Source organism: Mustelus asterias, unplaced genomic scaffold, assembly GCF_964213995.1.
Source record: "Mustelus asterias unplaced genomic scaffold, sMusAst1.hap1.1 HAP1_SCAFFOLD_2319, whole genome shotgun sequence".
In the NCBI taxonomy this organism is placed as follows: domain Eukaryota; kingdom Metazoa; phylum Chordata; class Chondrichthyes; order Carcharhiniformes; family Triakidae; genus Mustelus; species Mustelus asterias.
In genome coordinates, this window is record NW_027592264.1 from 1 (window position 1) to 25867 (window position 25867).

The window sequence follows — 25867 nt, forward strand, 5'->3', positions numbered from 1 at the left end:
ACAACTTTATCTCTCCTCCTGGCAACTGTCTGAGGCTGGACCAGGCTGTTCATAACCAGGGTGAAATAGTTCATCCCAAGATGAGCTTCCAGCCACATGTCCACATCATCATCAAGACCACCTTCATTCATAGAAGCATTAATAGTAATTAATTAATGATAATGAATAATAAAATACAGCGTAGAAGGAGGCCATTCAGCCCATCGAGCCTGCACCGACAACAATCCCATCCAGGCCCTATCCACATATTTACCTGTTAACCCCCTGATACCAAGTGGCAATTTATCATGGCCAATCCGTCTAACCGGCACATCTTTGGACTGTGGAAGGAAACCGGAACACCCGGAGGAAACCCACACAGACACGGGTAGAATGTAGAAACTCTGCACAGACAGCGACCCGAGGCTGGAATTGAACCTGGGTCCCTGGCGCTGTTAGGCAGCTGCACTAACCACTGTGCCACCGGGCCACATGTCAGTGCCATCGCCCGACTCCAGCCCAGTCTCAGCTCATCTGGAACTCTCACCCATTCCATTGTGACGTCACACCCTCACCCATTCCATTGTGACGACACACCCTCACCCATTCCATTGTGACGTCACACTCTCACCCATTCCATTGTGACGTCAGGGCTTCACTCTCCGATCACAATCCCTGCCGGCCTCCCACCTGCAGCCTCAATGGCGGCAGTCAGCCCGGGTCTAACACTACAAGCTGCCGCTCCATTGGGTACAAAGGGGGGGACCGGGAAGTTCATTTCCGGGGTTTGGGTTTGAACAACATGTTTACAAAGTCTCTCCACCCACCCGCCACATTTATCATTCCCCGCGCGCCGCCCTCTACCTCGTATTGATCTCGCTTCCAAACTAAAACCGGCCGTCCGTCGCCATTACCCGCACTGCGCATGCTTCAGGTCGCGCCCCTCATTCACTCCGATTGGTTGGAGGACCCGCCGCTCCCGCTCGGTCCTCCAGCTCCGCCCCCTCTTCCTATTGGTCCGGAGCTGCCGTCAATCAGTCCCTCGGTCATTGTGATGTGGAGCATGCGCAGTGTCATTGCTGTCCTTGGCGCTTGTTTGTCCCGGAGAAGCGGAGTCAGCGTTAGGCGGTGGCTGGGAGGATTTGGAAACACTTTGTGGATCCGCAAACCCTTCAGAATCATTGTCAGCTCCCTGGTTTGCAGCTGCGGGGCTTCTCCCTCCCTCCCGGGAACAGGCCCAGGTGAGTGGGGAGGATTCACAAACACCCGCTGGAGGCCCCAACACCCCCAGTAAAAAGCTGCAGCTCCCGGGTTTGCAGCTTTTTCCCGGGAGGGAGTTGGGGAAGTTTTGCGGAGACAATTCCCGGTTGGTTCAGTTAGTGGTTCCTGGAGCTCAGAAACCCTGAGTTAGAATCCAGAACCCCACACTGGGTGGTTGTTTTATTAAATACTTTTTATTTATTAATGATCTGTTGAAGAAAATAATAATTTGTTTTGAAAAATCATTTTATAGCACTTGTGAAAATACCCATTAAAATAGCAATTCTCCCAATGTATTTCATAGAATCCCGACAGTGCTGAAGGAGGTGATTCGGCCCATCGAGTCTGCACTGGCAACAATCCCACCTAGGCCCTGTTCCCGTAACCCCACATATGTAACCTGCTAATCCCTCTAACCTACTCATCCCAGGACCCTAAGGGGCAATTTAGCATAGCCAATTCCCCCAACTGGCATCTCTTTGGACAATGGGAGGAAACCGGAGCATCTGGAGAAAACCCACGCAGACATGGGGAGAACGGGCAGACTACACAAGGACAGTAACCCCAGTTGGGAATCGAACCCAGGTCCCTGGAGCTGTGAGGCAGCAGTGCTAACCACTGTGCCACCTCCATTGCTGATGAGAATTTTAATTTACTGACTTGGGAATTAATTCTCAGGAATAGTCATTCTGAAAATGACCATTAAAATGTGTTTTAATTTACCCCATAATTGCAGATTTCAGTTTGCATTTCAAAATTGAATTGAGAATGTCTGAGAGCAAATGGTAAAATGAGGTTTGAGACACCAGCTGCAATTATTTTCTGTGACTGATGATACCTTTGTGCCTGTGCAGGAGGTAATTCCGCTGCTGTTGTGGCACAAATAAAATGAAGCCTTTCCTAGGAACAGGCCCATGTTAATGGTCACTGTGGTGTTTCATTGGTGGGCAGAGCACATGTGCCCATTGTGGTAACAACAGAGTCAGTGGGGCTGCACGTCCCCTGACTTGGAAGGAAAATAATTGACTCCTTGACTGTACTCTCAATCTGTACATGGTCTGGAGGACTGAATCCAGCTGGAGGGAGAGGGAGCTGGGCTCAGAGTGGAGATGGGGCAATGAGTTTGATTTCAGCTCGGGGACAAGAGAGAGAGTGTGTGGGATGGGGATTACAGCTCAAGATAAATGAGATAGAGAAATGTTTCGTGGAAACTGAAATTGTCTGTTCTGAATTAGTTTTTTAAAACTCTTTTTGCAGGGAACTTGATGAGGAGGATTCACAGACAGGAAACTCAAACTAAACTTCAGATCAAAGTCTGACAGAGCCATTCGATTCATTCTGGCCTGAATATGATTGCTTTTGACAGTGGAGGGAGAAATCATTCCCTGTTTTGTCAGTGGGAGAAAATTTCAAAATTCAATGTGACAGCAAAAGAACGGAGACACACACACACCCAAGTGAGAGTGCTCCAGTGAACTGACTGTGGATAGAGCTTTAACAAGTTACATATCCTGAAAGACATTACACCATTCACAGTGGGGAGAAACCATACACATGGTCTGTATGTGGGTGAGGCTTCAACTAATCATCCAACCTGGAGAGACAGAAGGATACCAGCACCATGGACAAACCGTGGAAATGTGAGGATTGTGGTAAAGGATTCAATTATCCATACTTGCTGGAAAACCATAGACACAGTCACACTGGAGAGAGGCCATTCATCTGTTCTGTGTGTGGGAAAGGATTCACTACCTCATCCCACCTGCTGTTACACCAGCGAACTCACACTGAGGAGAGGCCGTTCAGCTGCTCCACCTGTGGAAAGGGGTTCTCATGTTCATCCAACCTCAGTGCACATCAGCGAGTTCATACTGGGGAGAGATCGTTCACCTGCTCCTTGTGTGGGAAGGATTTTGCTGGGCCATCCGGTCTTTGGTCACACCAGCGAATTCACACAGGAGAGAAGCCATTCACCTGTTCTGTGTGTGGTAAGAGATTCACTCTGTCATCTAACCTGCTGTCACACCAGCGAGTTCACACAGAGGAGAGACCGTTCAGCTGCACTTCCTGTGGAAAGAGGTTCAGGTCTTCATCCAACCTCAGTACACACAAGCGAGTTCACACTGGGGAAAGGCTGTTCACCTGTTCCACGTGTGGGAGGGAATTCACCAATTCATCCGGCCTCCTGTCACATCAGCGAATTCACACTGAGGAGAAGCCATTTATTTGCACATACTGTGGAAAGAGTTTCAGGCAGTTATCAATCCTCACTGCTCATCAACGCACTCACACTGGGGAGAGACCATTCACTTGCTCCATGTGTGGGAAGGGATTCACTCAGTCTGGCAGCCTGCATTTCCATGAGCTCACGCACACTGGGGAGAGGCCATTCACCTGCTCTGTGTGTGGGAAGGGATACACTCGGTCATCCCACTTGCTGACACATCTGCAAGTTCACAATTGTCAGCAGGAGTTGGACTTTGCAGTTACTGCAGCTGTTAATCACATCCAGGATTGATAGTCTGACAATATTTGGTTTGTTTCTGCTGACATTAACAATCGCTACAACTGGCTGAAGTTTAATGTTCTGAGATGTCACTGATTTTCAGGGCTGCTGTGTCCCTTTTTAAAAGCACCATCTGTGATTTTTTAAATTCAGGAACTCTCAACAGGAACTTGTTGATAATAAGTTTATGAACTTTTCCTGAAATCTGAAATTGATGTTTGGTGCAAACTGTACAATTCAGTGTCTGAAAGGTTCCACTGCTTAAGATTTCCAATTGTCTCCAGACAGGACAGCCAGTGAGATTCTGCAAGTCCAGGAGGCAAGCTGTGGGGGTTACTGTCTGGAGACAATACACATCTCTTTAACCTGTGCTTAATGCTCCCTCCACTCACATTGTTTGTATCTTTAAGACCTGGTTAGCAGTAGAGATTCGCATTCTTATCAGTATTCTGTGACTTGATTTTGTGTCTCTGTGCCCTGTTTGAGAGCTCTATCTGATGAAGGAGCAGCGCTCCGAAAGCTAATGGTATTTGCTACCAAATAAAGATATTCATACCCAGTCTTGCTCATTTGTGTGGGGGGCTGAATGCCTTTTTGGTGCTGGCAGCTAATTAGTGGAAAGTATCACTCGTGTAACCACGACATAGTCACAGAATGAAACAGATTAGTGTTCCCTCTGTATTGTGCAGCCTTGTGATTGTGCTAAAGGCCATCACTTTCAGATCTGAAAAGTGCCTGGGTCAAGGTCAAATTACCCCAGAAAGGGACATTTTCTCTCTCATCTGAAGCAACAGGTGAAGCAAATCATTTCACACTGAAACACATCTTCAACGTTGCGGTAGTTTGTTCAGTTACACACTTGGTGGTCACGTGACTCTGGTTGCAGCATTCCTGAGCCTCATTGGAGGGATTCCTCACATGAGCCGAGTATGAGAGTATCTCTGGCCTCCAGTGATGCAGCCGCTGAATCTATTCCTGGAAAAAACACATTTGGAATATTGTGATAATGTTGTCTGAATCCATCAGGACAATTTTGTATTCAAGTGTGGAGTGGATAATGTTCACTGTTTTATATTCGGGTCTGGGGGGGGATAATGTTCACTGTTTTATATTCGGGTCTGGGGGGGATAATGTTCACTGTTTTATATTCGGGTCTGGGGGGGAATAATGTTCACTGTTTTATATTCGGGTCTGGGGGGATAATGTTCACTGTTTTATATTCGGGTCTGGGGGGGAATAATGTTCACTGTTTTATATTCGGGTCTGGGGGGATAATGTTCACTGTTTTATATTCGGGTCTGGGGGGGATAATGTTCACTGTTTTATATTCGGGTCTGGGGGGGGATAATGTTCACTGCTTTATATTCGGGTCTGAGGGATAATGTTCACTGTTTTATATTCGGGTCTGAGGGATAATGTTCACTGTTTTATATTCGGGTCTGGGGGATAATGTTCACTGTTTTATATTCGGGTCTGGGGGGGATAATCTTCACTGTTTTATATTCGGTTCTGGGGGGGTTAATGTTCACTGTTTTATATTCCGGTCTGGGGGATAATGTTCACTGTTTTATATTCGGGTCTGGGGGGGATAATGTTCACTGTTTTATATTCGGGTCTGGGGGATAATGTTCACTGTTTTATATTTGGGTCTGGGGGGGATAATGTTCACTGTTTTATATTCGGGTCTGGGGGATAATGTTCACTGTTTTATATTCTGGTCTGGGGGGATAATGTTCACTGTTTTATATTCGGGTCTGGAGGGGATAATGTTCACTGTTTTATATTCGGGTCTGGGGGGATAATGTTCACTGTTTTATATTCGGGTCTGGGGGGATAATGTTCACTGTTTTATATTCGGGTCTGGGGGGGATAATATTCACTGTTTTATATTCAGGTCTGGGGGGGGATAATGTTCACTGTTTTATATTCGGGTCTGGGGGGGATAATATTCACTGTTTTATATTCAGGTCTGGGGGGGGATAATGTTCACTGTTTTATATTCGGGTCTGGGGGGGACAATGTTCACTCTTACATTCGGATCTGGGGGGGATAATGTTCACTGTTTTATATTCGGGTCTGGGGGGGATAATATTCACTGTTTTATATTCAGGTCTGGGGGGGATAATGTTCACTGTTTTATCTTCGGGTCTGGGGGGGACAATGTTCACTCTTACATTCGGATCTGGGGGGGATAATGTTCACTGTTTTATATTCGGGTCTGGGGGGGATAATATTCACTGTTTTATATTCAGGTCTGGGGGGGGATAATGTTCACTCTTTTATATTCGGGTCTGGGGGATAATGTTCACTGTTTTATATTCGGGTCTGGGGGGGATAATGTTCACTGTTTTATATTCGGGTCTGGGGCGGCTAATGTTCACTGTTTTATATTCGGGTCTGGGGGGGGGATAATGTTCACTGTTTTATATTCCGGTCTGGAGGATAATGTTCACTGTTTTATATTCGGGTCTGGGGGGGATAATGTTCACTGTTTTATATTCGGGTCTGGGGGATAATGTTCACTGTTTTATATTCTGGTCTGGGGGGATAATGTTCACTGTTTTATATTCGTGTCTGGAGGGGATAATGTTCACTGTTTTATATTCGGGTCTGGGGGGATAATGTTCACTGTTTTATATTCGGGTCTGGGGGGATAATGTTCACTGTTTTATATTCGGGTCTGGGGGGGATAATGTTCATTGTTTTATATTCGGGTCTGAGGGGGGATAATGTTTACTGTTTTATATTCGGGTCTGGGGGGGGATAATGTTCACTGTTTTATATTCAGGTCTGGGGGATAATGTTCATTGTTTTATATTTGGGTCGGGGGAATAATGTTCACTGTTTTATATTCGGGTCTGGGGGGATAATGTTCATTGTTTTATATTTGGGTCTGGGGGGTATAATGTTCGCTGTTTTATATTCGGGTCTGGGGGAAGAATGTTCACTGCTTTATATTCAGGTCTGGGGGGATAATGTTCACTGTTTTATATTGGGTCGAGGGGATAATGTTCGCTATTTTATATTCAGGTCTGTGGGGAGAATGTTCACTACTTTATATTCGGGTCTGGGAGATAATGTTCACTGTCTGGGGTTTGTTAGCTCAGGTTCATTCTGCCTACTGTGCATTCTCGGTTGTCAGAGCTCTCATGAAAAGCCCTAGTTTCCAGTCAGTGACTGAGTTGTCTCTGATGGGATGGGGAATCAGAGTGGGGGTAATGTGCTTCATGAACAGCGATGGGTTGGAATGAGTATAAAATAAACCCAGACTACACCAGGTAATTGTGAGAACATTAAAACCATCACAAAAAATCATAGCACCATGTTGGAAAACGGAATACTTTGGTTCAATCTTTGATCAATTTTATTTGATTCAATATTTTGAGTGGCTTGTTGAATTGCTGGTTACATTCTAACAGCAGCTCAGCACCATCATTTTGACCATCAACTCGGCCCCGGTGACTGCTACATTTTTCCAGCACCTTCTGTTTTAATTTTAAGTGGAACCTCAATATCTGCTTAGTACACACGTCAATTTATCTTTCTAGGGGTGAGTGTGTCTGAGAGGTATGCAACTGGAAAACATTTTCCATTCACCTCTTGCATTGCTGCAGTATATATACATTGTTCTCACTCTGCCAGCAGGGCTGTGGGATTAATTGGATAGATCTTAAAGACAGCCCGACTGGGCAGGACGAGCCAAATGGTTTCCATCTGTGATGTATCATTCCATGAAACAGAATATTCAGCATCAGGATAAAGAAAGTGAAAGAAACCAGTCCCTGTGGGATTTACCCAACCAGTATGAGCTCCTTCAGGAGAGAAGAGAGAGAGAGGGAAACCAGTGGGAAAAGTTTTAAAAACTCGCGGTATTCCCACAGGAGAGCACTGGTTTAAATCAATTATAGAAAGAGTGAATGGCAGCGCACAAATTCCGAGGAATGCATTTTTAAACATTATTTGATCCTAATTGCACAAGATAATTTTCTATTATTGTCTTTGACAATGACGCCGTTAATACCCAGGTGCCCGTGCGGGTGTGAAAGTGTCCTATTCATTCCACAGGAGCCCATTGCGCAGCGCAGTTATGTATCTGGAGCGTGCGCAGTGTCACTTTGCTCGGAGCCCTGAGTGCGGGAGCCGCTTTTTTCAGTGGGTGAGTCGGTGGGGCTGCGGGAGAAATGGAGCCGGGAGTCGGGGTCGGGAGGGAGCTCTGGCTTCACAAACACCCGCTGTAGGCCGCACAGCCCGAATAGACCCTGCAGGTCCCGGGTTTACAGCTCCCACGCTTTAATCCCGGGAAGAAGTTGAACACCAGGTTAAAGTCCAACAGGTTTATTTGGTTGCAAAAGCCTCACAAGCCACACTACCAAATAAACCTGTTGGACTTTAACCTGGTGTTGTTAAACTTCTTACTGTCTTTACCCCGCCCAACGCCGGCATCTCCACATCATGACTTTAATCTCGGGAAGAAGTTTAACAACACCAGGTTAAAGTCCAACAGGTTTATTTGGTAGCAAAAGCCTCACAAGCTTTCGGAGCCCCAAGCCCCTTCTTCAGGTGAGTGGGAATTCTGTTCACAAACAGGGCTTATAAAGACACAAACACAATTTATATGAATAATGGTTGGAATGCGAATACTTACAGCTAATCAAGTCTTTAAGATACAAACAATGTGAGTGGAGAGAGCATCAAGACAGGCTAAAGAGATGTGTATTGTCTCCAGACAGGACAGCCAGTGAAACTCTGCAGGTCCAGGCAGGCTGTGGGGATTACAAATAGTGTGACATGAACCCAATATCCCGGTTGAGGCCGTCCTCGTGTGCGGAACTTGGCTATCAGTTTCTGCTCAGCGACTCTGCGCTGTCATGTGTCGTGAAGGCCGCCTTGGAGAACGCTTAGCCAAATATCAGAGGCCGAATGTCCGTGACCGCTCAAGTGCTCCCCAACAGGTAGAGAACAGTCTACCTGTTCTCCAACAGACCATTGTCCGCAGCAAACTACCCAGCCTTCAGGAGAACAGTGACCATGACACCACACAACCCTGCCACAGCAACCTCTGCAAGACGGGCCGGATCATCGACACGGATGCCATCATCTCACGTGAGAACACCATCCACCAGGTACACGGTACAGACTCTTGCAACTCGGCCAACGTTGTCTACCTGATACGCTGCAGGAAAGGATGTCCCGAGGCATGGTACATTGGGGAAACCATGCAGATGCTACGACAACGGATGAATGAACACCGCTCGACAATCACCAGGCAAGACTGTTCTCTTCCTGTGGGGGAGCACTTCAGCAGTCACGGGCATTCAGCCTTGGATCTTCAGGTAAGCGTTCTCCAAGGCGGCCTTCACGACACACGACAGCGCAGAGTCGCTGAGCAGAAACTGATAGCCAAGTTCCGCACACATGAGGACGGCCTAAACCGGGATGTTGGATTTATGTCACATTATCAGTAACCCCCACAGCTTGCCTCCTGATCTTGCAGAATCTTACAAGCTGTTCTGTCTGGAGACAATACGCATCTCTTTAACCTGTGTTTAATGTTCCCTCCACCCACATTATCTGTACCTTTAAGACCTGGCTGGCTGTAGAGATTTACATTCTAATTAGTATTCTGTAACTTGATGTTGTGTCTCTGTGCACTTTTGGAGAACAGATTTTCACTCCATCTGACGAAGGAGCAGTGCTCCGAAAGCTTATGGTATTTGCTACCAAATAAACCTGTTGGACTTTAACCTGGTGTTGTGAGACTTCTTACTGTGCTTACCCCAGTCCAACGCCGGCATCTCCACATCCAGGACAGGAAGCAGTGAGCATGGATCTGTGAATCAGCCTCAATCAGCACCTTCAGGAGAATTGGGAGGGTGAATATTAGATACAGCAGAGTGAGAATGGAGGGAGAGTGTGTGGGATGGAGATTTACAGCTTTTTGGGACTGAAATAGGAAAGAATGTTCCATAGAAACTAGAATTGTCTGTTCTGACTTTCTATCCTGTACTGACACTGATGACTTTTGTAAATTCATTTTACAGGATATTGAAAGAGGAATCACAGGCCGAAATCTCAAACGTCACGTCAGATCTGACAGAGTCATATTCCTTGGGAGCTGAATATCATCGGACTTTGAATCGCGAAGGAGAAATGATTGTCCAGTTTGTCGATTTGAAAAGAGTTCGACCATCAGTGTGACGGGAAAAGCACCAACACACTGCCACACTCGAGTGAGAGTGTTCTAGTGCTCGGACTAAAGAGCTTTAACTAGTTACACCGCCTGAATAAATATCACACCATTCACAGCGGGGAGAGACTGTACCCGTGCTGTGTGTGTGGACGAGGCTTGAACTGATTGTCCACCCAAGACAGAGGTCAGGACACCTGCACCATGGAGAAACCATGGAAATGTGTGGACTGTGGGAAGAGATACAGATCCCAATCTCAGCTGGAAGCTCATCGGCGCAGCCACACTGGGGAGAGGCCATTCACTTGCACTCAGTGTGGGGAGGGATTCAGTCATTTATGCAGCCTGCTGACACACCAGCGAGTTCACACTGGGGAGAGGCTGTTCACCTGCTCTCAGTGTGGGAAGGGATTCACTTGTTCATCCCACCTGCGGAGGCACCAGCGAGTTCACACGGCAGAGAGACCATTTACATGTCCTCAGTGTGGGAAGGGATTCACTTGTTCATCCCACCTGCAGACACACCAGCGAGTTCACACTGGGGAGAGGCCATTCAGCTGCTCTCATTGTGGGAAGGGATTCACTCAGTTATCCAACCTGCGGAAACACCAGCGAGTTCACACTGGGGAGACGCCATTCAGCTGCCCTCAGTGTGGGGAGGGATTCACTTGTTCATCCAGCCTGCGGAGGCACCAGCGAGTTCACACTGGGGAGAGACCATTCACCTGCTCTGATTGTGGCAAGGGATTCAGTCAATCATCCAACCTGGTAAAGCACCAGCGAATTCACACTGGGGACAGGCCATTCACCTGCTCCGTGTGTGGGAAGGGATTCACTCAGTCACCTCACCTGCTGAAACACCATCATGTTCACGAGTGACTGCAAGGACTGAATTTTGCTGTTCATCACATCGAGGTCCCAACCATTTTCATCGGTGTCTGTTTCTGCTGATGTTAATAAACCCTGGCCCAGTTGTAAGATTTGTATTGTGGATTGTCTTGTCTGAGTCCTGAACTCGGAAATAAAAACAAGAAGTGCTGTAAAAACTCAGCAGGTCTGACAGCATCTCTGGAGAGAGAAACAGAACTAATGTTTTGACACTGAAGAAGAGTCACATTCAACTGGAAACATTAATTGTTCCTGACTTTACAGATTCTGTCAGACTTACTGAGATTTTGCAGCAACTTCTGCTTTTAGAATGACGGTGAATGCTGGATACATGAATCAGAGACTGGTGTAAAACTGGGATCTGCTCCTAAATCAAAGTGAAACAGCAGGTTAAAGTTTCCAGTCTGAAAAGTACTATGGTTGTTATACTATATATACCATTTTAAGGCTGGTTTTAACTCATTTAAAATAAACCTGTTTAAAATATATTTGTTAAAGTCAGTATTAAAATACGAGTTGGATGAGTTCACAGGAGCTTGTTAACCGCTGGGACAATTATTCAACAAACATTGTCTGTCCAGATAGAGAAGAAGCTGCAGTTTGTTTGCAGGAATTCCCTGTTTTATTGATGTGTGTGTGTTAGACATCAGGATAACTAAAAATACACAAACCTGGACATCAATGGTGATCTGATTGACAGTTACTCTGGGAATCACTCCCACTGTGAAACTTCAGCACTGACACTGCTGAATTTTGTCGGCTCAGGGAGTGGGGCCTCTAGGAGTGGACTGTAAAAAAGCTGGGTTTCAGTATCCTGACTAATATATGGTGAGGAACCAGAAAAATCCTTACTGAGGAACTGCCTGGGGTTTTACCAGTGTAGGTTCAGGGGCGAATGATTCCTGACTCCCTGAAATGTCTGATATTGAACCCAGTTTGGAACAAGATTCATTCAGTTTCCAGGAGAATAGAGACAAATATCACCCACAACTGAGAGAGAGAAAAACAGCCACCTTGATCAATGACTTGGATGAAGCCAGAATTGATGATACAAAGATAGGTAGAAAAGCAAGTTGTGAGGTTATTACAAAAAATCTGTAAGGGGCACAGATAAGTTACCTGAATGGACAGAAAAATGGCAGATGGAGTATAGTGCGGGAAAGTGGGAGCTTTTCCACTTTGGCAGGAAGAATAGAGAAGCAAAAAATTGTTTAAATATACAGAAACTGAAGAATACTGCCGTAGAGAGGAATCTGGGTGTCCTTGTACATGAATCGTGAAAAAATAGGATGAAGGTACAGCAAGTAAAGAAGGCGGCAAATGGAGTGTTGGACTTTACTGCAAGGGGGTGGAGTTTGAAAAAGGGAACTTGCTGCACCTACACAGGACATTGCTGAGATAGCAGCTGGAATACTGTGTGCGGTTTTGGTCTCCCTACTTATGGAATGACATGCTTTCATTGGAATGAGTTCAGAGAAAGTTCACCAGGCCCATTCCTAAGATGAAGGTGTTGGCTTTTGAGGAAAGGTTGTGAAGGTGTAGGGGAGAATTCTCCCATCCCACCCACCACAGGAATCGTAGCAGGCCGGGGGGTCCTCTGACCTCAGGGGGGGATTCTCCAGTTTTGTGGAAGTGATCCCACAGAATCCAACTCGTTGTCTTTTGGGGAAAGGTTGCACCTATACTCATTAGTTCTGGAAGAATGAGCAGTGAACATTCTGAAACATGAGATTCTCATGGACAGTTGACAGGCAAGAGGCCAAGAGGATGATTCATGAAGGAGTCTTGAACTTGGTGCCATAGATCTACAAGGAAGCCAAGGGTATTGTTTTAGCCCTTACAGACACCAATACTTTATCCTCAGTTTTAGTCAGGTTAGTCAGAGGTTTAGTCAGGTGTGGTGAAAGCTTCAACCAATCATCTGGCCTTTTGGAACATAATTGCAGTCACAGGGAGATGCCATGGAAATGTGGGGATTGTGGGAAGAACATAAGAACTAGGAGCAGGAGTAGGCCATCTGGCCCCTCGAGCCTCGTGGCTGATCTTTTTGTGGACTCAGCTCCACTTACACGCCTGCTCACCATAGCCCTTAATTCCTTTACTGTTCAATAATTTATCTATCCTTGCCTTAAAAACATTCAATGAGGTAGCCCCAACTGCTTCACTGGGCAGGGAATTCCACAGATTCACAACCCTTTGTGTGAAGAAGTTCCTCCTCAACTCAGTCCTAAATCTGCTTCCCCTTATTTTGAGGCTATGCCCCCAAGTTCTAGTTTCACCCGCCAGTGGAAACAACTTCCCTGCTTCTATCTTATCTATTCCCTTCATAATCTTATATGTTTCTATAAGATCTCCCCTCATTCTTCTGAAATCCAATGAGTATAGCCCCAGTCTATTCAGTTTCTGCTCATAAGCCAACCCTCTCAACTCCGGAATCAACCTCGTGAATCTCCTCTGCACCCCCTCCAGTGCCAGTATATCCTTTCTCAAGTAAGGAGACCAAAACTGTACACAGTATTCCAGGTGTGGCCTCACCAGCACCTTATACAGCTGCAACATAATCTCGCTGTTTTTAAACTCCATCCCTCGAGCAATGAAGGACAAAATTCCATTTGCCTTCTTAATTACCTGTTGCACCTGCAAACCAACTCTTTGAGATTCCTGCACAAGGACACCCCTGTCCCTCTGCACAGCGTAAGAAGTCTCACAACACCAGGTTAAAGTCCAACAGGTTTATTTGGTAGCAAATACCATAAGCTTTCGGAGCACTGCTCCTTCGTCAGATGGAGTGGAAATGTGCTCTCAAACAGTGCAAACAGACAAAATCAAATTGCAGAATACTGATTAGAATGCGAATCCTCCAGCCAGCCAGGTCTTAAAGGTACAGACAATGTGGGTGGAGGGAACAGTAAACACGGGTTCAAGAAATGTGTATTGTCTCCAGACAGAACAGCTATTAAGATTCTACAAGCCCAGGAGGCAAGCTGTGGGTGTTACTGATAATGTGACATAAATCCAACATCCCGGTTTAGGCCGTCCTCATGTGTGCGGAACTTGGCTATCAGTTTCTGCTCAGCGACTCTGCGCTGTCGTGTGACGTGAAGGCCGCCTTGGAGAACGCTTACCTGAAGATCCAAAGCTGAATGCCCGTGACTGCTGAAGTGCTCCCCCACAGGAAGAGAACAGTCTTGCCTGGTGATTGTCGAGCGGTGTTCATTCATCCGTTGTCGTAGCGTCTGCATGGTTTCCCCAATGTACCATGCCTCGGGACATCCTTTCTTGCAGCGTATCAGGTAGACAATGTTGGCCGAGTTGCAAGAGTAGGTACCGTGTACCTGGTAGATGGTGTTCTCACGTGAGATGATGGCATCCGTGTCAATGATCCGGCACGTCTTGCAGAGGTTTGTTTGAGGTCATTAGGTTACATTGAAGCTTCATATGTTTCATATGAAGCAATTTTTAAAAGCAGTATCTCGGCCTTTTGGCTAAGATGCAAATGAGATCAAGTCATAGAGGAGGAAGTGCTTTCCCTCCTCCAATCAGCTTGGCCTCTGCACAGCAGCATGCTGCAATTTTTTCCCATTTAAATAATAGTCCATTTTGCTGTTATTCCTACCAAAATGGATGACCTCACATTTACCAACATTGTACTCCATCTGTCAGACCCTCGCCCACTCACTTAGATTATCTATATCCCTTTGCAGACTTTCAGCATCCTCTGCACACTTTGCTCTTAGTGTCATCTGCGAATTTTGACACACTACACTTGGTCCCCAACTCCAAATCATCTATGTAAATCGTAAACAATTGCGGTCCCAACACTGATCCCTGAGGCACACCACTAGTCACTGATCGCCAACCAGAAAAACACCCATTTACCCCCACTCTTTGCTTTCTGTTAGTTAACCAATCCTCTATCCATGCCAATACATTACCTGTAACACTGTGCACCTTTATCTTATGTAGCAGTCTTTGGTGCGGCACCTTGTCAAATGCCTTCTGGAAATCCAGATACACCACATCCACAGGTTCCCCATTGTCCACTGCACATGTAATGTTCTCAAATAATTCCACCAAATTAGTCAAACATGACCTGCCCTTCATGAACCCATGCTGCATCTTACCCATGGGACAACTTATATCCAGATGTCTCGCTATTTCTTCCCTGATGATAGATCCAAGGATTTTCCCTCCTACAGAAGTTAAGCTAACCGGCCTCTTGTTACCTGCCTTTTGACTACCTCCTTTTTTAAATGTTTGTGATTTTGTGAAACCTGTTTTTGTTGTCTGAGCTGACTGGAATTAGAGCCAGAGCAGGAGTATTCCAGGGGAATGATTTGGAGATAAAGGAAAATCCAGCAGATGCTGGAATTCTGAATAAAACAGACTTGCTGAGTTTATCCAGCATTTTCTCTATTTATTATAATGATTTTGGGACCTGGGTTTGAATCCCACCACGTTTCAACAAAAATATTGATGAGCATGAATTAATTGTTGTAAAAACACATCTGGTTCTCTAATTCCCTTCAAGGAAGGAAATCTGCCGCCCTGATCCAGTCTAACCGACATGTGACTGGATTCACAAACAATTCAAGGGCTGACTGGGTAAACAGGGAATGTCACCATCAGAAAAACAGAGCCCCCTGGAGGGCAGAAGTGTTAGGACAGGTTACGGAGAGGTTAAAACTGTCATCATTGAGAACAACACAGACTTTAGTGGAACAACTGGTCCCAAACACAATCTCTTGTAATTAGTGTGGCAGGGTGTGGTGAATCAGGTTTAAAAAGAGTCAAATTATATATGTTTTCTAGTTTGGACAACCACATTTAAATCTGGGACTCGGATGAGGATATAAATTGGTGTTTGGTGGTAAGATCTAAATCTGTGTATTACGCCGTGAAGCCTTAAACCCAGAGTGAGAATATTTCAAACCAGGGTTCAAAATAAATGGCTGTGGATGGTGAATTCACTCTCAAAAGAAAACAAAGAAAATTACAGCACAGGAACATTCCTTCGACCCTCCAAGCCTGCACCAACCACGCTGCCCGACTGAACTGAAATCCCCTCCCCTTCTGGGGACCATATCCCTCCATTCCCATCCTATTCATGTATTTGTCAAGACGCCTCTTAAAACTCACTATCGTATCTACTTCCACTACCTCCCCCGGCAGCGAGTTCGAGGCACCCACCACCCTCTGGGTAAAAAACCTGCCTCGTACATCTCCTTTAAACCTTGCCCCTCGCACCTTAAACCTGTGCCCCCGAGTAATTGACTCTTCTACCCTGGGAAAAAGCTTCTATCCACTTTGCCCAAGCCCCTCACAATCTTGTAGACTTTGTCAGATCGCCCTCAACCTGCGTCGTTCCAGTGAGAACAAACCAAGTTTCTCCAACCTCTCCTCATAGCTAATGTCCTCCATGCCAGGCAACATTCTGGTAGATCTTTTCTGTACCCTCTCCACTCTCCAAAGCCTCCACATCCTTCTGGTAGTGTGGCGACCAGAATTGAACACTATATTCCAAGTGCGGCCTAACTGAGGTTCTATAAAGCTGCAACATGACTTGCCAAAAGGCCTGCAGAAATTAAGTCTTGTGAGGAACTACTGGAAGAAATAAATCATCCTGTACATGGGAGAGGCAGAAACTGTGAGGACCATCTCCTCCAACCACAGATTCTGTCTCTCCCGATGTTGCTACATCTGCAGAGACAGAGTCTCAAACTGGAGGAACAGCTTTGCCACCTATTTTGAGAAAAGACTCAGCAGCCTATCAGTGATGTGTGGAGGAGTTGTGTCTTCCTGCTACAGAACTAGTTTCATAGCAGTGTGAGCCTCAAAAGGAATGAGCCAACCATCGGCAGACCTTTCCCCATTCTGCTGAACAAGTCTCGATTATTTTTATATATCTCAGGAGGTGGGGTTTACAGCTCAGGAATTTGAGTAACCAGATATTGTGAACATACTTACCAATCACTTGGGTCGTCACATTAGAAATTGAGATCCATTCATCCAGGTCCATATTCTAAACTGCTTTTATTTGCAGTTGAACGTTCACAGAAAACATACAGAATCCCCGGTCAGAGCTGATCTCAGCTGGTGGAGTGAGGTTATTGATGGGTTATCAATGTAAATCCACACACAATGAAGATCAGAATCGGGAGAGATTTTTCCTGCTCCACCGTCTGAACCAGTAAACATCTGATTCAGTTACCTTGTGTCAAATAGTTAGAATTCTCATTTTGGAAAGAGAGTATGGGAGTATTTTTAAAATAAGTTAACAAAACATATCATTCATAGATTCCAATTTAAAAGATTTAATATATACACAGTCTTCAGTATTTGTGCTATCTTATTCAAAGAAGTAAACTAACAGAAACACAAAAGGTAATGTTACTACGTGACTACATCACTAATAAAGGAGTTACTGAGAATGGAAAACGATGCCCTGGAAACCAAAAAATAGCCCTTAAAAATCAAAGAGTAGCTTTCCAGAAAATCTCAATACAAGCATTGAAAATAAATACTTTGTGCCCTGCAGATGGATCTTTCAGAGAATGAATTGTAGATTTTGCCCAAAGATCAAATTAGAATTGAAGCAAAAGTTCTTAATTTTATTCTAAACAGGTTCCTGTTGAGAGTTCTTCAATTAAGGGGGAAGATCACTGGTGGTGCTTTTAAAAAGTGACATTGCAGCCCTGAAAATCAGTGACACTTCCAGAATATTAAATTCCAGCTAGTTATAGGATTTGTTAACATCAACAGAAATAAAATATTGTCAGACTGTCAATACTGAACAGCAGCAAAAACAGCAAAATCCAACCCCTGCAGTCACTGGTGAACTTGTTGATGTCTCAGGAGCCATTGTGACTGAGTGAATCCCTTCCCACACACAGAGCAGTTGAATGGCCTCTTAGTGTGAGTGCGTTGGTGAGCCAGCAGGTTGAAAGACTTTGCGAATCCCTTCCCACACACGGAGCAAGTGAATGGCCTCTCCCCTGTGTGAACTCGCTGGTGAGCAGAGAGGTTGGATGACCGACTGAATCCCTTCCCACACACGGAGCATGTGAATGGTCTTTCTGCAGTGTGAGTGCATCGGTGAGCAGTGAGGTTGGATGACTGCCTGAAATTCTTTCCACAGTCAGTGCAGCTGAATGGCTTCTCTTCAGTGTGAATTTTCTGGTGTCTCAGCAGGGTGGGTAAAACTGTGAATCCCTTTCCACACACAAAGCAAGTAAACGGTCTCTCCCCAGTGTGAATTCGCTGGTGTGCAATGAGGGAGGATGCCTGTCTGAAACTCCGTCCACAGTCAGTGCAGCTGAATGGCTTCTCCTCAATGTGAACTCGCTGGTGTGACAGTAAGTGGGATGACCCAGTGAATCCCTTCCCACAGTCGGAGCAGGTGAACAGCCTCTCCCCAGTATGAACTCGCTGGTGTGACAGTAGGTGGAATGACTGAGTGAATCCCTTCCCACATACGGAGCAGATGAATGGTCTCTCCCCGGTGTGAGTGTGTTGGTGCACAGTGAGTGCTGAAGAATGCCTGAACCTCTTCCCACAGGAGGTGCAGGTGAATGGCTTTTCCTCAGTGTGAATTCTCTGGTGAGACCAAAGGCCCGATGACTGAATGAATCCCTCCCCACGGACAGAGCAGGTGAACGGTCTCTCACCAGTGTGACTACGCCGATGATTTTCCAGCAGGGAAGGGTAACTGAATCCTTTCCCACAGTCCCCACATTTCCACGGTTTCTCCATGATACTGGTGTCCTTATGTTTCTCCAGGTTAAACGATCAGTTGAAGCCTCATCCACACACAGAACACGTGTACAGTTTCTCCTTGCTGTGAATGGTGTGATGTTTTTTAAGGCTGTGTAACTGGATAAAGCTCTTTCCACAGTCAACTCACTGAAACACTCTCACTCGGGTGTGCGTGTATCTTGGTGCTTTTTCAGTCACACTGATGTTTGAAATCTTCTCCTCCAGACAGAAGACAAACATTTCTCCTTCCACGTTCAAAGTCTGAGGATATTTAAGTCCAAGTGAATCGAGACTCTGTCTGATTATGATGTGATGTTTCTTCACCTCACCTGTAAAAGGAGTTTACAAAATTAATCACTGTCAGTCCAGGATAGAAATTTTGAACAGGCAATTCTAATTCTCTGGAAAATTTCTTCCTCTCTTGTTCCCCAAATCAATAAATTCCTGTCCCACAAACTCTCCCTCCTCCCTGGGCTGAAATCCAAACCCATCTCACCATTTCTTTTCTCCACTCCCAGTTTGCTCCCTCCCTCTCCTCTGTCTGGGTTCAGTTCTGATGTGGAGATGCCGGCGTTGGACTGGGGTGAACACAGTAAGAGTTTTAACAACACCAGGTTAAAGTCCAACAGGTTTATTTGGTAGCAAACACCTAATGGTAGCTAATGGCATTTGCTACCAAATAAACCTGTTGGACTTTAACCTGGTGTTGTTAAAACTCTTACTGGGTTCAGTTCTCCAGCTGCTGTCTGCAGACTGACAATAAAACCAATGGGTCTTATTGGGGGTGTTGGGGCCTCCAGCGGGTGTTTGTGAATCCTCCCCGCCCACCTCCCAGGGTTTCCTTCCTTCCCAGAGATCAGAGTCCTCATTGATTTGAGGCCAAAGTGTAACCTCTTATTTATTGTCCCCCTCCCCCATCCTCTGATGTGAACCATCCTCCAGTGGCTGAGCCAGGATGGGGCCGTTAACCTGGGCCTGTTCCCGGGAGGGAGGGAGGGAGGGAGAAGCCCCGCAGCTGCAAACCAGGGAGCTGACAATGATTCTGAAGGGTTTGCGGATCCACAAAGTGTTTCCAAATCCTCCCAGCCACCGCCTAACGCTGACTCCGCTTCTCCGGGACAAACAAGCGCCAAGGACAGCAATGACACTGCGCATGCTCCACATCACAATGCCCGGGGACTGATTGACGGCAGCTCCGGACCAATAGGAAGAGGGGCGGGGCTGGAGGACCGAGCGGGAGTGGCTGGTCCTCCAACCAATCGGAGTGAATGAGGGGCGGTACCTGAAGCATGCGCAGTGCGGCTGAACCAGATAAACCTGTTGGACTTTAACCTGGTGTTGTTTGACTTGTTGCTGTGTTTACCCCAGTCCAACGCCGGCATCTCCCCATCAGTGCGGGTAATGGCAGACGGCCGGTTTTAGTTTGGACGCGAGATCAATACAAGGTAGAGGGCGGCGTGCGGGGAATGATAAATGTGGCGGGTGGGTGAGAGGCTTTGTAAACATGTTGTTCAAACCCAAACCCCGGAAATGAACTTCCCGGTCCCCCCCTTTGTACCAAATGGAGCGGCAGCTTGTAGTGTTCGACCCGGGCTGACTGCCGCCATTGAGGCTGCATGTGGGAGGCCGGCAGGGATTGTGATTGGAGAGGGAAGCCCTGACGTCACAATGGAATGGGTGAGGGTGTGACGTCACAATGGAATGGGTGAGGGTGTGACGTCACAATGGAATGGGTGAGGGTGTGAGGTCACAATGGAATGGGTGAGGGTTCCAGATGAGCTGAGACTGGGCTGGAGTCGGGCGATGGCACTGACATGTGTCCCGGTGGCACAGTGGTTAGTGCAGCTGCCTAACAGCGCCAGGGACCCGGGTTCAATTCCAGCCTCGGGTCACTGTCTGTGCAGAGTTTCTACATTCTCCCCGTGTCTGTGTGGGTTTCTTCCGGATGTTCCGGTTTTCCTTCCACAGTCCAAAGATGTGCCGGCGTTGGACTGGGGTAAGCACAGTAAGTAATCTCACAACACCAGGTTTAAATCCAACAGGTTTATTTGGTAGCACAAGCCACAAGCTTTCAGAGCGCTGCCCCTTCATCAGGTGAGTGGGAGTTCTGTTCACAAACAGGGCATATAAAGACACAAACTCAATTTACAAGATAATGGTTGGAATACGAGTCTTTAAACGTAATCAAGTCTTAAAGGCACAGACAATGAGAGTGGAGAGAGGGTTAAGCACAGGTTAAAGAGATGTGTATTGTGTCCAGCCAGGACAGTTAGTGAGATTTTGCAAGCCCAGGCAAGTCGTGGGGGTTACAGATAGTGTGACATGAACCCAAGATCCCGGTTGAGGCCATCCTCATGTGTGATTGACAGATCCATGCTCACTGCTTCTTGCCCTGGATGCAGAGAGCTGAAAATTTCCATGCAGGCTGCCAGACAGATAAATGTCTACATTACTGGAGTAAAAATGTGTGGAATATACAGACCGAATTCACTTCATTTCCTTCAGTTGCTGCAAGTCCCCAACTTCCCCCAGAATGAGGAAAGAAATGGAAAGGGGGAAACATTGATTTCCTCCCAGATGTTGAACAGAGGAGGGAGTTTCACTCGGAAGCTCATTGGACAACTTCCGCATTGTGACGTCACAATAGAGCCCTGCCTGAATCAGCCATTAGGAATCACTCTGCTCCGCGTTGACGTCTCTGGGTTCCAGTGCGCAGGTCCGGGCGCGCGGACCCACGAGCCCCGCCCCCACCCATTGTTCCCCTCCCCCTACACCTCCTTGAACCAAGGTTTCCAGGCAACCGGCTGACGGCTCCGGCAAGAGCGAGAAGCCGCTCAGTGAGCTCCCCCTCCCCCCGGCCCAGGACTACACATGTGCGAGGGAGAGGGGAAGCTGCGCATGTGCGGGGGAGAACCCACCCTCTGATCTTCATGTTGAGGTGTTGACCAATGGGAAGAGTTGGAGGACCGGAAGGACTCTGGTCTTCCAGCCAATCAGAGCGTGGGCTTTGTGTGAATGAAGATTGATCTTCAGACAGACTCAAACTTCCTCCTGTCTCAAACATCTGTGAGTGGGAAAGATTGGATTGTCCAGCCAGTCCACCATATTGGCCGTTCGCTTTGCGTGTTGGCCAGTATAGTGTGCTCCAGGCAGGGGGCGGGCAGAGGATAAGGAGTTCAAGGCGGGCTTAATGCGCGCCTTGCGGTGAGCTTTTGGAAATGTGGCCGCTGGGAGGAACGCCTTGGTCGGCGTGAAGTTTCTGTTTCAAGTGCTTGGGTTCGTGACTTGTGCAAGAACTTTTTGTTTCGGCTGGGGCTTGTTGAATGCTGCTCTCGCTGGGATTCCTGTGCCTTGAAAGGTGTGGCCCAGGTAGATGCAATCTCGGAAGACCCAAACATCTGTGAGTAAAACACTTTCTCTTCAACCCCCTTTCCATTTCTTTTCTCATTCTGGGGGAAATTGGGGACTTGCAGCAACTGAAGAGAAAGGAAGTGAATCCAGGGAGGGTGCAGACTCTGGAAAGGTTGGTCCAGGTTTCTCGCTCTCTCGAACCAGAAAATGATCCATTTCTGCCCACTGTTTGCTGTTAGCCAATCTTCTATCCACGCCAATATGTTATCCCCACAGCATGAACTTTTATTTGCTGCAATAACCTTTCATGTGGCACCTCATCAAATGTCTTCTGGAAATCTGAGTACAGCACATCCACCGGTTTCCCTTTATCCAATTCCCGATGGGGAATTTTAGAAAATTGAACAACACATCAACTATCTCACTCTGTTAAGACCCGAGAATGAAGCCCAGCAGGACCCGAGGACTCATCAGCCCACAGCTCCAACAGTTTGCTGAGCACCACTTCCCTGGGAATTGTGCTTTTTCAGAGTTCATCCCACACTTCTGTTTTCTGATTTCCAGCTGTCTCTGAGTTTTAACTGTATCCTCTATTGTAAACACCGAAGCAAAATACTTGTTCAATTCATCTCCCAGCTCCTTATTTTTCATTATCAATTCCTGGACTCACTTTCTATTAGACAGTTAAGAAATGAGGTGGAGCAAGTGACTGAAGTGTCAGTCAGGGAGCACTATTGGGAGCACCAATAGTTTCAAAATAGTTCAGGAAAAAGATAGGACAGGTCCACAGGTCAAGGCCCTAAACTGGAGCAGGGCCACTTTTGTGGGCATTAGGCAGGATCGAGCAGATATCGATTAGGTGAGTTTGTTTGAAGGGAAAGGAATGACTGGCAAATGGGAGGTTTTAAAAGTGTGATATCAAGAGTCCAGGGGCAGTATATTCCTGTTAAGATGCAGGGAAAGAATGGTAAATTTAAGGATCTCTGGCAGACAAGGGACATTGAGGCTCTGGTCAGGTAAAAGAAGGAAGCATACATTGGGTTTCGGCAATCGGGGACAAGTGAATCACTCTGACTATAAAAAGTGTAAGAAAATACTGAAGAGGGAAATCAGGAGGACAAAAAGAGGGTCTGATATGGATCTGGCAGGTAAGATTAAAGAAAATTCCAAGAGGTTCTATAGCTATATTAAGAGTAAGACGGTGGCTAGAGAGAGAATAGATCCCCTTAAAAATCAGTATGGCCATCTGTGTGTGGAGCTACAGGAGATGGGTGAGATTTTTAATGAATACTTCTCCTCTGTGTTTACTGCAGAGAGCACCATGGGGGCTAAAGAAATAAGGGAAACAAGTGGTGATGTCTTGGGCACACGCATGTTACTTGGGAGGAGGTATCTGTAGCCTTATAAAAGCAAATTACTGCGGATGCTGGCGTCTGAAGCCAAGGGAGAAAATGCTGGAAAATCTCAGCAGGTCTGGCAGCATCTGTAAGGAGAGAAAAGAGCTGATGTTTCTTGTCTAAATGACCCTTTGTCAAAGCTCTGAAACATCAGTTCTTTTCTCTCCATCCAGGTGCTGCCAGACCTGCTGAGAATGGGGAGAGAGTGTGTGGAATGGAGATTTACAGCTTTTGGGGAATGAGAGAGGAAAGAATGTTCCATAGAAATTGTTCTGAATTTCTATCCTGTACTGACACTGATGACTTTTGGAAACTCATTTTCAGGATATTGAAAGAGGAATCACAGACTGAAATCTCAAACGTCACGTCTAGGCGTGACAGAATCGTGTTCCTTGGGACCTCAATATCATCGGACTTTGAATCCAGAAGGAGAAATGATTGTCCAGTCTGTCGATTTGAAAAGATTTGAAATGTCAGTGTGAGTGAAAAAGCATCAACACACTGCCACACTTGAGTGAGAGTGTTCCAATGCACTGACTAAAGAGCTTTAACCAGTTACACAGTCTGAATAAATATCACACCATTCACAGCGGGTAGAGACTGTAATCTTGTCCTGTGTGTGGACGAAGTTTCAACTGATTGTCCACCCAAGAGTGAGGCAAGGAAACCTGCACCATGGAGAAACCATGGAAATGTGGGGACTGTGGGAAGGGATACAGAGCCCCATGTCTGCTGGAAGCTCATCGGCGCAGCCACACTGGGGAGAGGCTGTTCATCTGCTCTCAGTGTGAGAAGGGATTTAATCAGTTCTCCAGCTTACGGACACACCAACGAGTTCACACTGGGGAGAGACCATTCACCTGCTCTCAATGTGGGAAGGGATTCATTCAGTCATCCCACCTGCAGACACACCAGCGAGTTCACACTGGGGAGAGGCCATTCACCTGCTCTCAGTGTGGGAAGGGATTCACTCAGTTATCCAGCCTGCAGACACACCAGCAAGTTCACACTGGGGAGAGTCCGTTCACCTGCTCTCAGTGTGGGAAGGGATTCACTCGGTTACCCGACCTGCGGACACACCAGCGAATTCACACTGGGGAGAAACCATTCACCTGCTCTCAGTGTGGGAAGGGCTTCACTCGGTCATCCACCCTGCGGACACATCAGCCAGTTCACACTGGGGAGAGACCATTCACCTGCTCTCAGTGTGAGAAGGGTTTCAGCGTTTCATCCCGGCTGCTGAGACACCAGCGAGTTCACGAGTGATGACAGGGGTTGGATTCTGCTGTTATTGTTCCTGCTCTCAGTTGCATCCAGGACTGCATTTTGTTCATTCTCACAGTTGGTCGGTGGGGAGGGTCAGAGGGTTTCTTTCTGCTGGACTGGCTGATCTCAGCCTCCAGTGGGCTGATGCTCTTTGAACCTTTTTGTGAATACCTGGTTTCAAATGTCACAAGGATCACAGAGTGACAGGGTGTTAGGAAGTTTAGAGATATTTAGTCAGAAGAAAACAGAGGTTGGCAGTGCAAAGGTACATTTCTGAATGGAGGGCTGTGACAAGTGACATTCCTTAGAGATCAGTGCTGGGACTTTTGCTGTTTGTAATATATATAAATGATTTGGAGGAAAATGTAACTGGTTTGATTGGTAAGTTTGTGGACGACACAAAGGTTGGTGGAATTGCGGATAGCGATGGGGACTGGCAGAGGATACAGCAGGATATAGATCAGTTGGAGACTTGGGCAGAGAGATGGCAGATGAAGTTTAATCCGGACAAATGTGAGGTAATGCATTTTGGAAGGTCTAATACAGATGGGAAATATACAGTAAATGGAGAACCCTTCAGAGCATTCATAGGCAGAGGGATCTGGGTGTACAGGTGCACAGGTTATTGAAAGTGGCAATGAGGTGGAGAAGATAATCAAGAAGGCATACGGCATGCTTGCCTTCTTCGGCCGGGGCATTGAGTTTAAAAATTGGTAAGTCATGTTGCAGCTTTATAGAACCTGAGTTAGACCGCACTTGGAATCCAGTGTTCATTTCTGGTCACCACACTACCAGAAGGAAGTGGGGGCTTTGGAGAGGGTACGGAAAATATTTACCAGGATGTTGCCTGGTATCGAGGGCATTAGCTATGAGGAGAGGTTGGAGAAACTTGGTTTGTTCTCACTGGAACGACGGAGGTTGAGGGGGGCGACCTGATAGAAGTCTACAAGATTATGAGGGACATGGACAGAGTGGATAATCAGACGCTTTTTCCCAGGGTGGAAGAGTCAATTACTAGAGGCATAGGTTTAAGGTGCGAGGGGCAAGGTTTAAAGGAGATGTACAAGGCAGGTTTTTTACACAGAGCGTGGTGGGTGCCTGGAACCCGTTGCCGGGGAAGGTAGTGGAAGCAGATACGGCAGTGACTTTTAAGATGTGTCTTGACAAATATATGAATAGCATAGGAACAGAGGGATATGGTCCCCGGAAAGGTAGGAGGTTTTAGTTCAGACGGGCAGCATGGTTGCTACAGGCTTGGAGGGCCAAAGGGCTTGTTCC

At 46.6% G+C, this 25867-nt stretch overlaps 3 protein-coding genes across 4 annotated transcripts in view; 2 read left to right on the forward strand and 1 right to left on the reverse strand.

Annotated features, from left to right (window-relative positions):
- Positions 1 to 1048: 1048 nt before the first annotated feature.
- LOC144489576 (uncharacterized) lies at positions 1049 to 4303 on the forward strand. Its single transcript, XM_078207434.1, has 2 exons — positions 1049 to 1220; positions 2497 to 4303. Exon 2 carries the CDS (start codon positions 2861 to 2863, stop codon positions 3755 to 3757), a length of 897 nt encoding a protein of 298 aa, XP_078063560.1. The 5' UTR covers positions 1049 to 1220; positions 2497 to 2860; the 3' UTR covers positions 3758 to 4303.
- A 5833-nt stretch (positions 4304 to 10136) lies between these two features.
- Positions 10137 to 25867, forward strand: part of LOC144489573 (uncharacterized) — a 41594-nt gene continuing 25863 nt past the window's right edge. The window contains exons 1-2 of the mRNA XM_078207429.1: positions 10137 to 10805; positions 23999 to 24583. Of these exons, the coding sequence (XP_078063555.1) occupies positions 10137 to 10805; positions 23999 to 24583 (1254 nt within the window). The remainder of the gene's footprint in view (positions 10806 to 23998; positions 24584 to 25867) is intronic.
- On the reverse strand, positions 17117 to 20189 carry LOC144489575 (uncharacterized). 2 transcript variants are annotated; one of them, XM_078207433.1, is made up of 2 exons: positions 20134 to 20189; positions 17117 to 18904 (listed from the first exon to the last, which is right to left on the reverse strand). In XM_078207433.1, exon 2 carries the CDS (start codon positions 18570 to 18572, stop codon positions 17649 to 17651), a length of 924 nt encoding a protein of 307 aa, XP_078063559.1. In that variant the 5' UTR covers positions 18573 to 18904; positions 20134 to 20189; the 3' UTR covers positions 17117 to 17648. The 2 variants fall into 2 exon arrangements, with proteins under 2 accessions (XP_078063559.1, XP_078063558.1); XM_078207432.1 differs by lacking the exon at positions 20134 to 20189 and adding an exon at positions 19072 to 19389 and having other exon boundaries at positions 17121 to 18904.

Bases quoted from the DNA above. Each gene is read 5' to 3' on its own strand.
- LOC144489575 (XM_078207433.1), bottom strand. From the start codon at position 18,572: ATGGAGAAACCGTGGAAATGTGGGGACTGTGGGAAAGGATTCAGTTAC.
- LOC144489576 (XM_078207434.1), top strand. From the start codon at position 2,861: ATGGACAAACCGTGGAAATGTGAGGATTGTGGTAAAGGATTCAATTAT.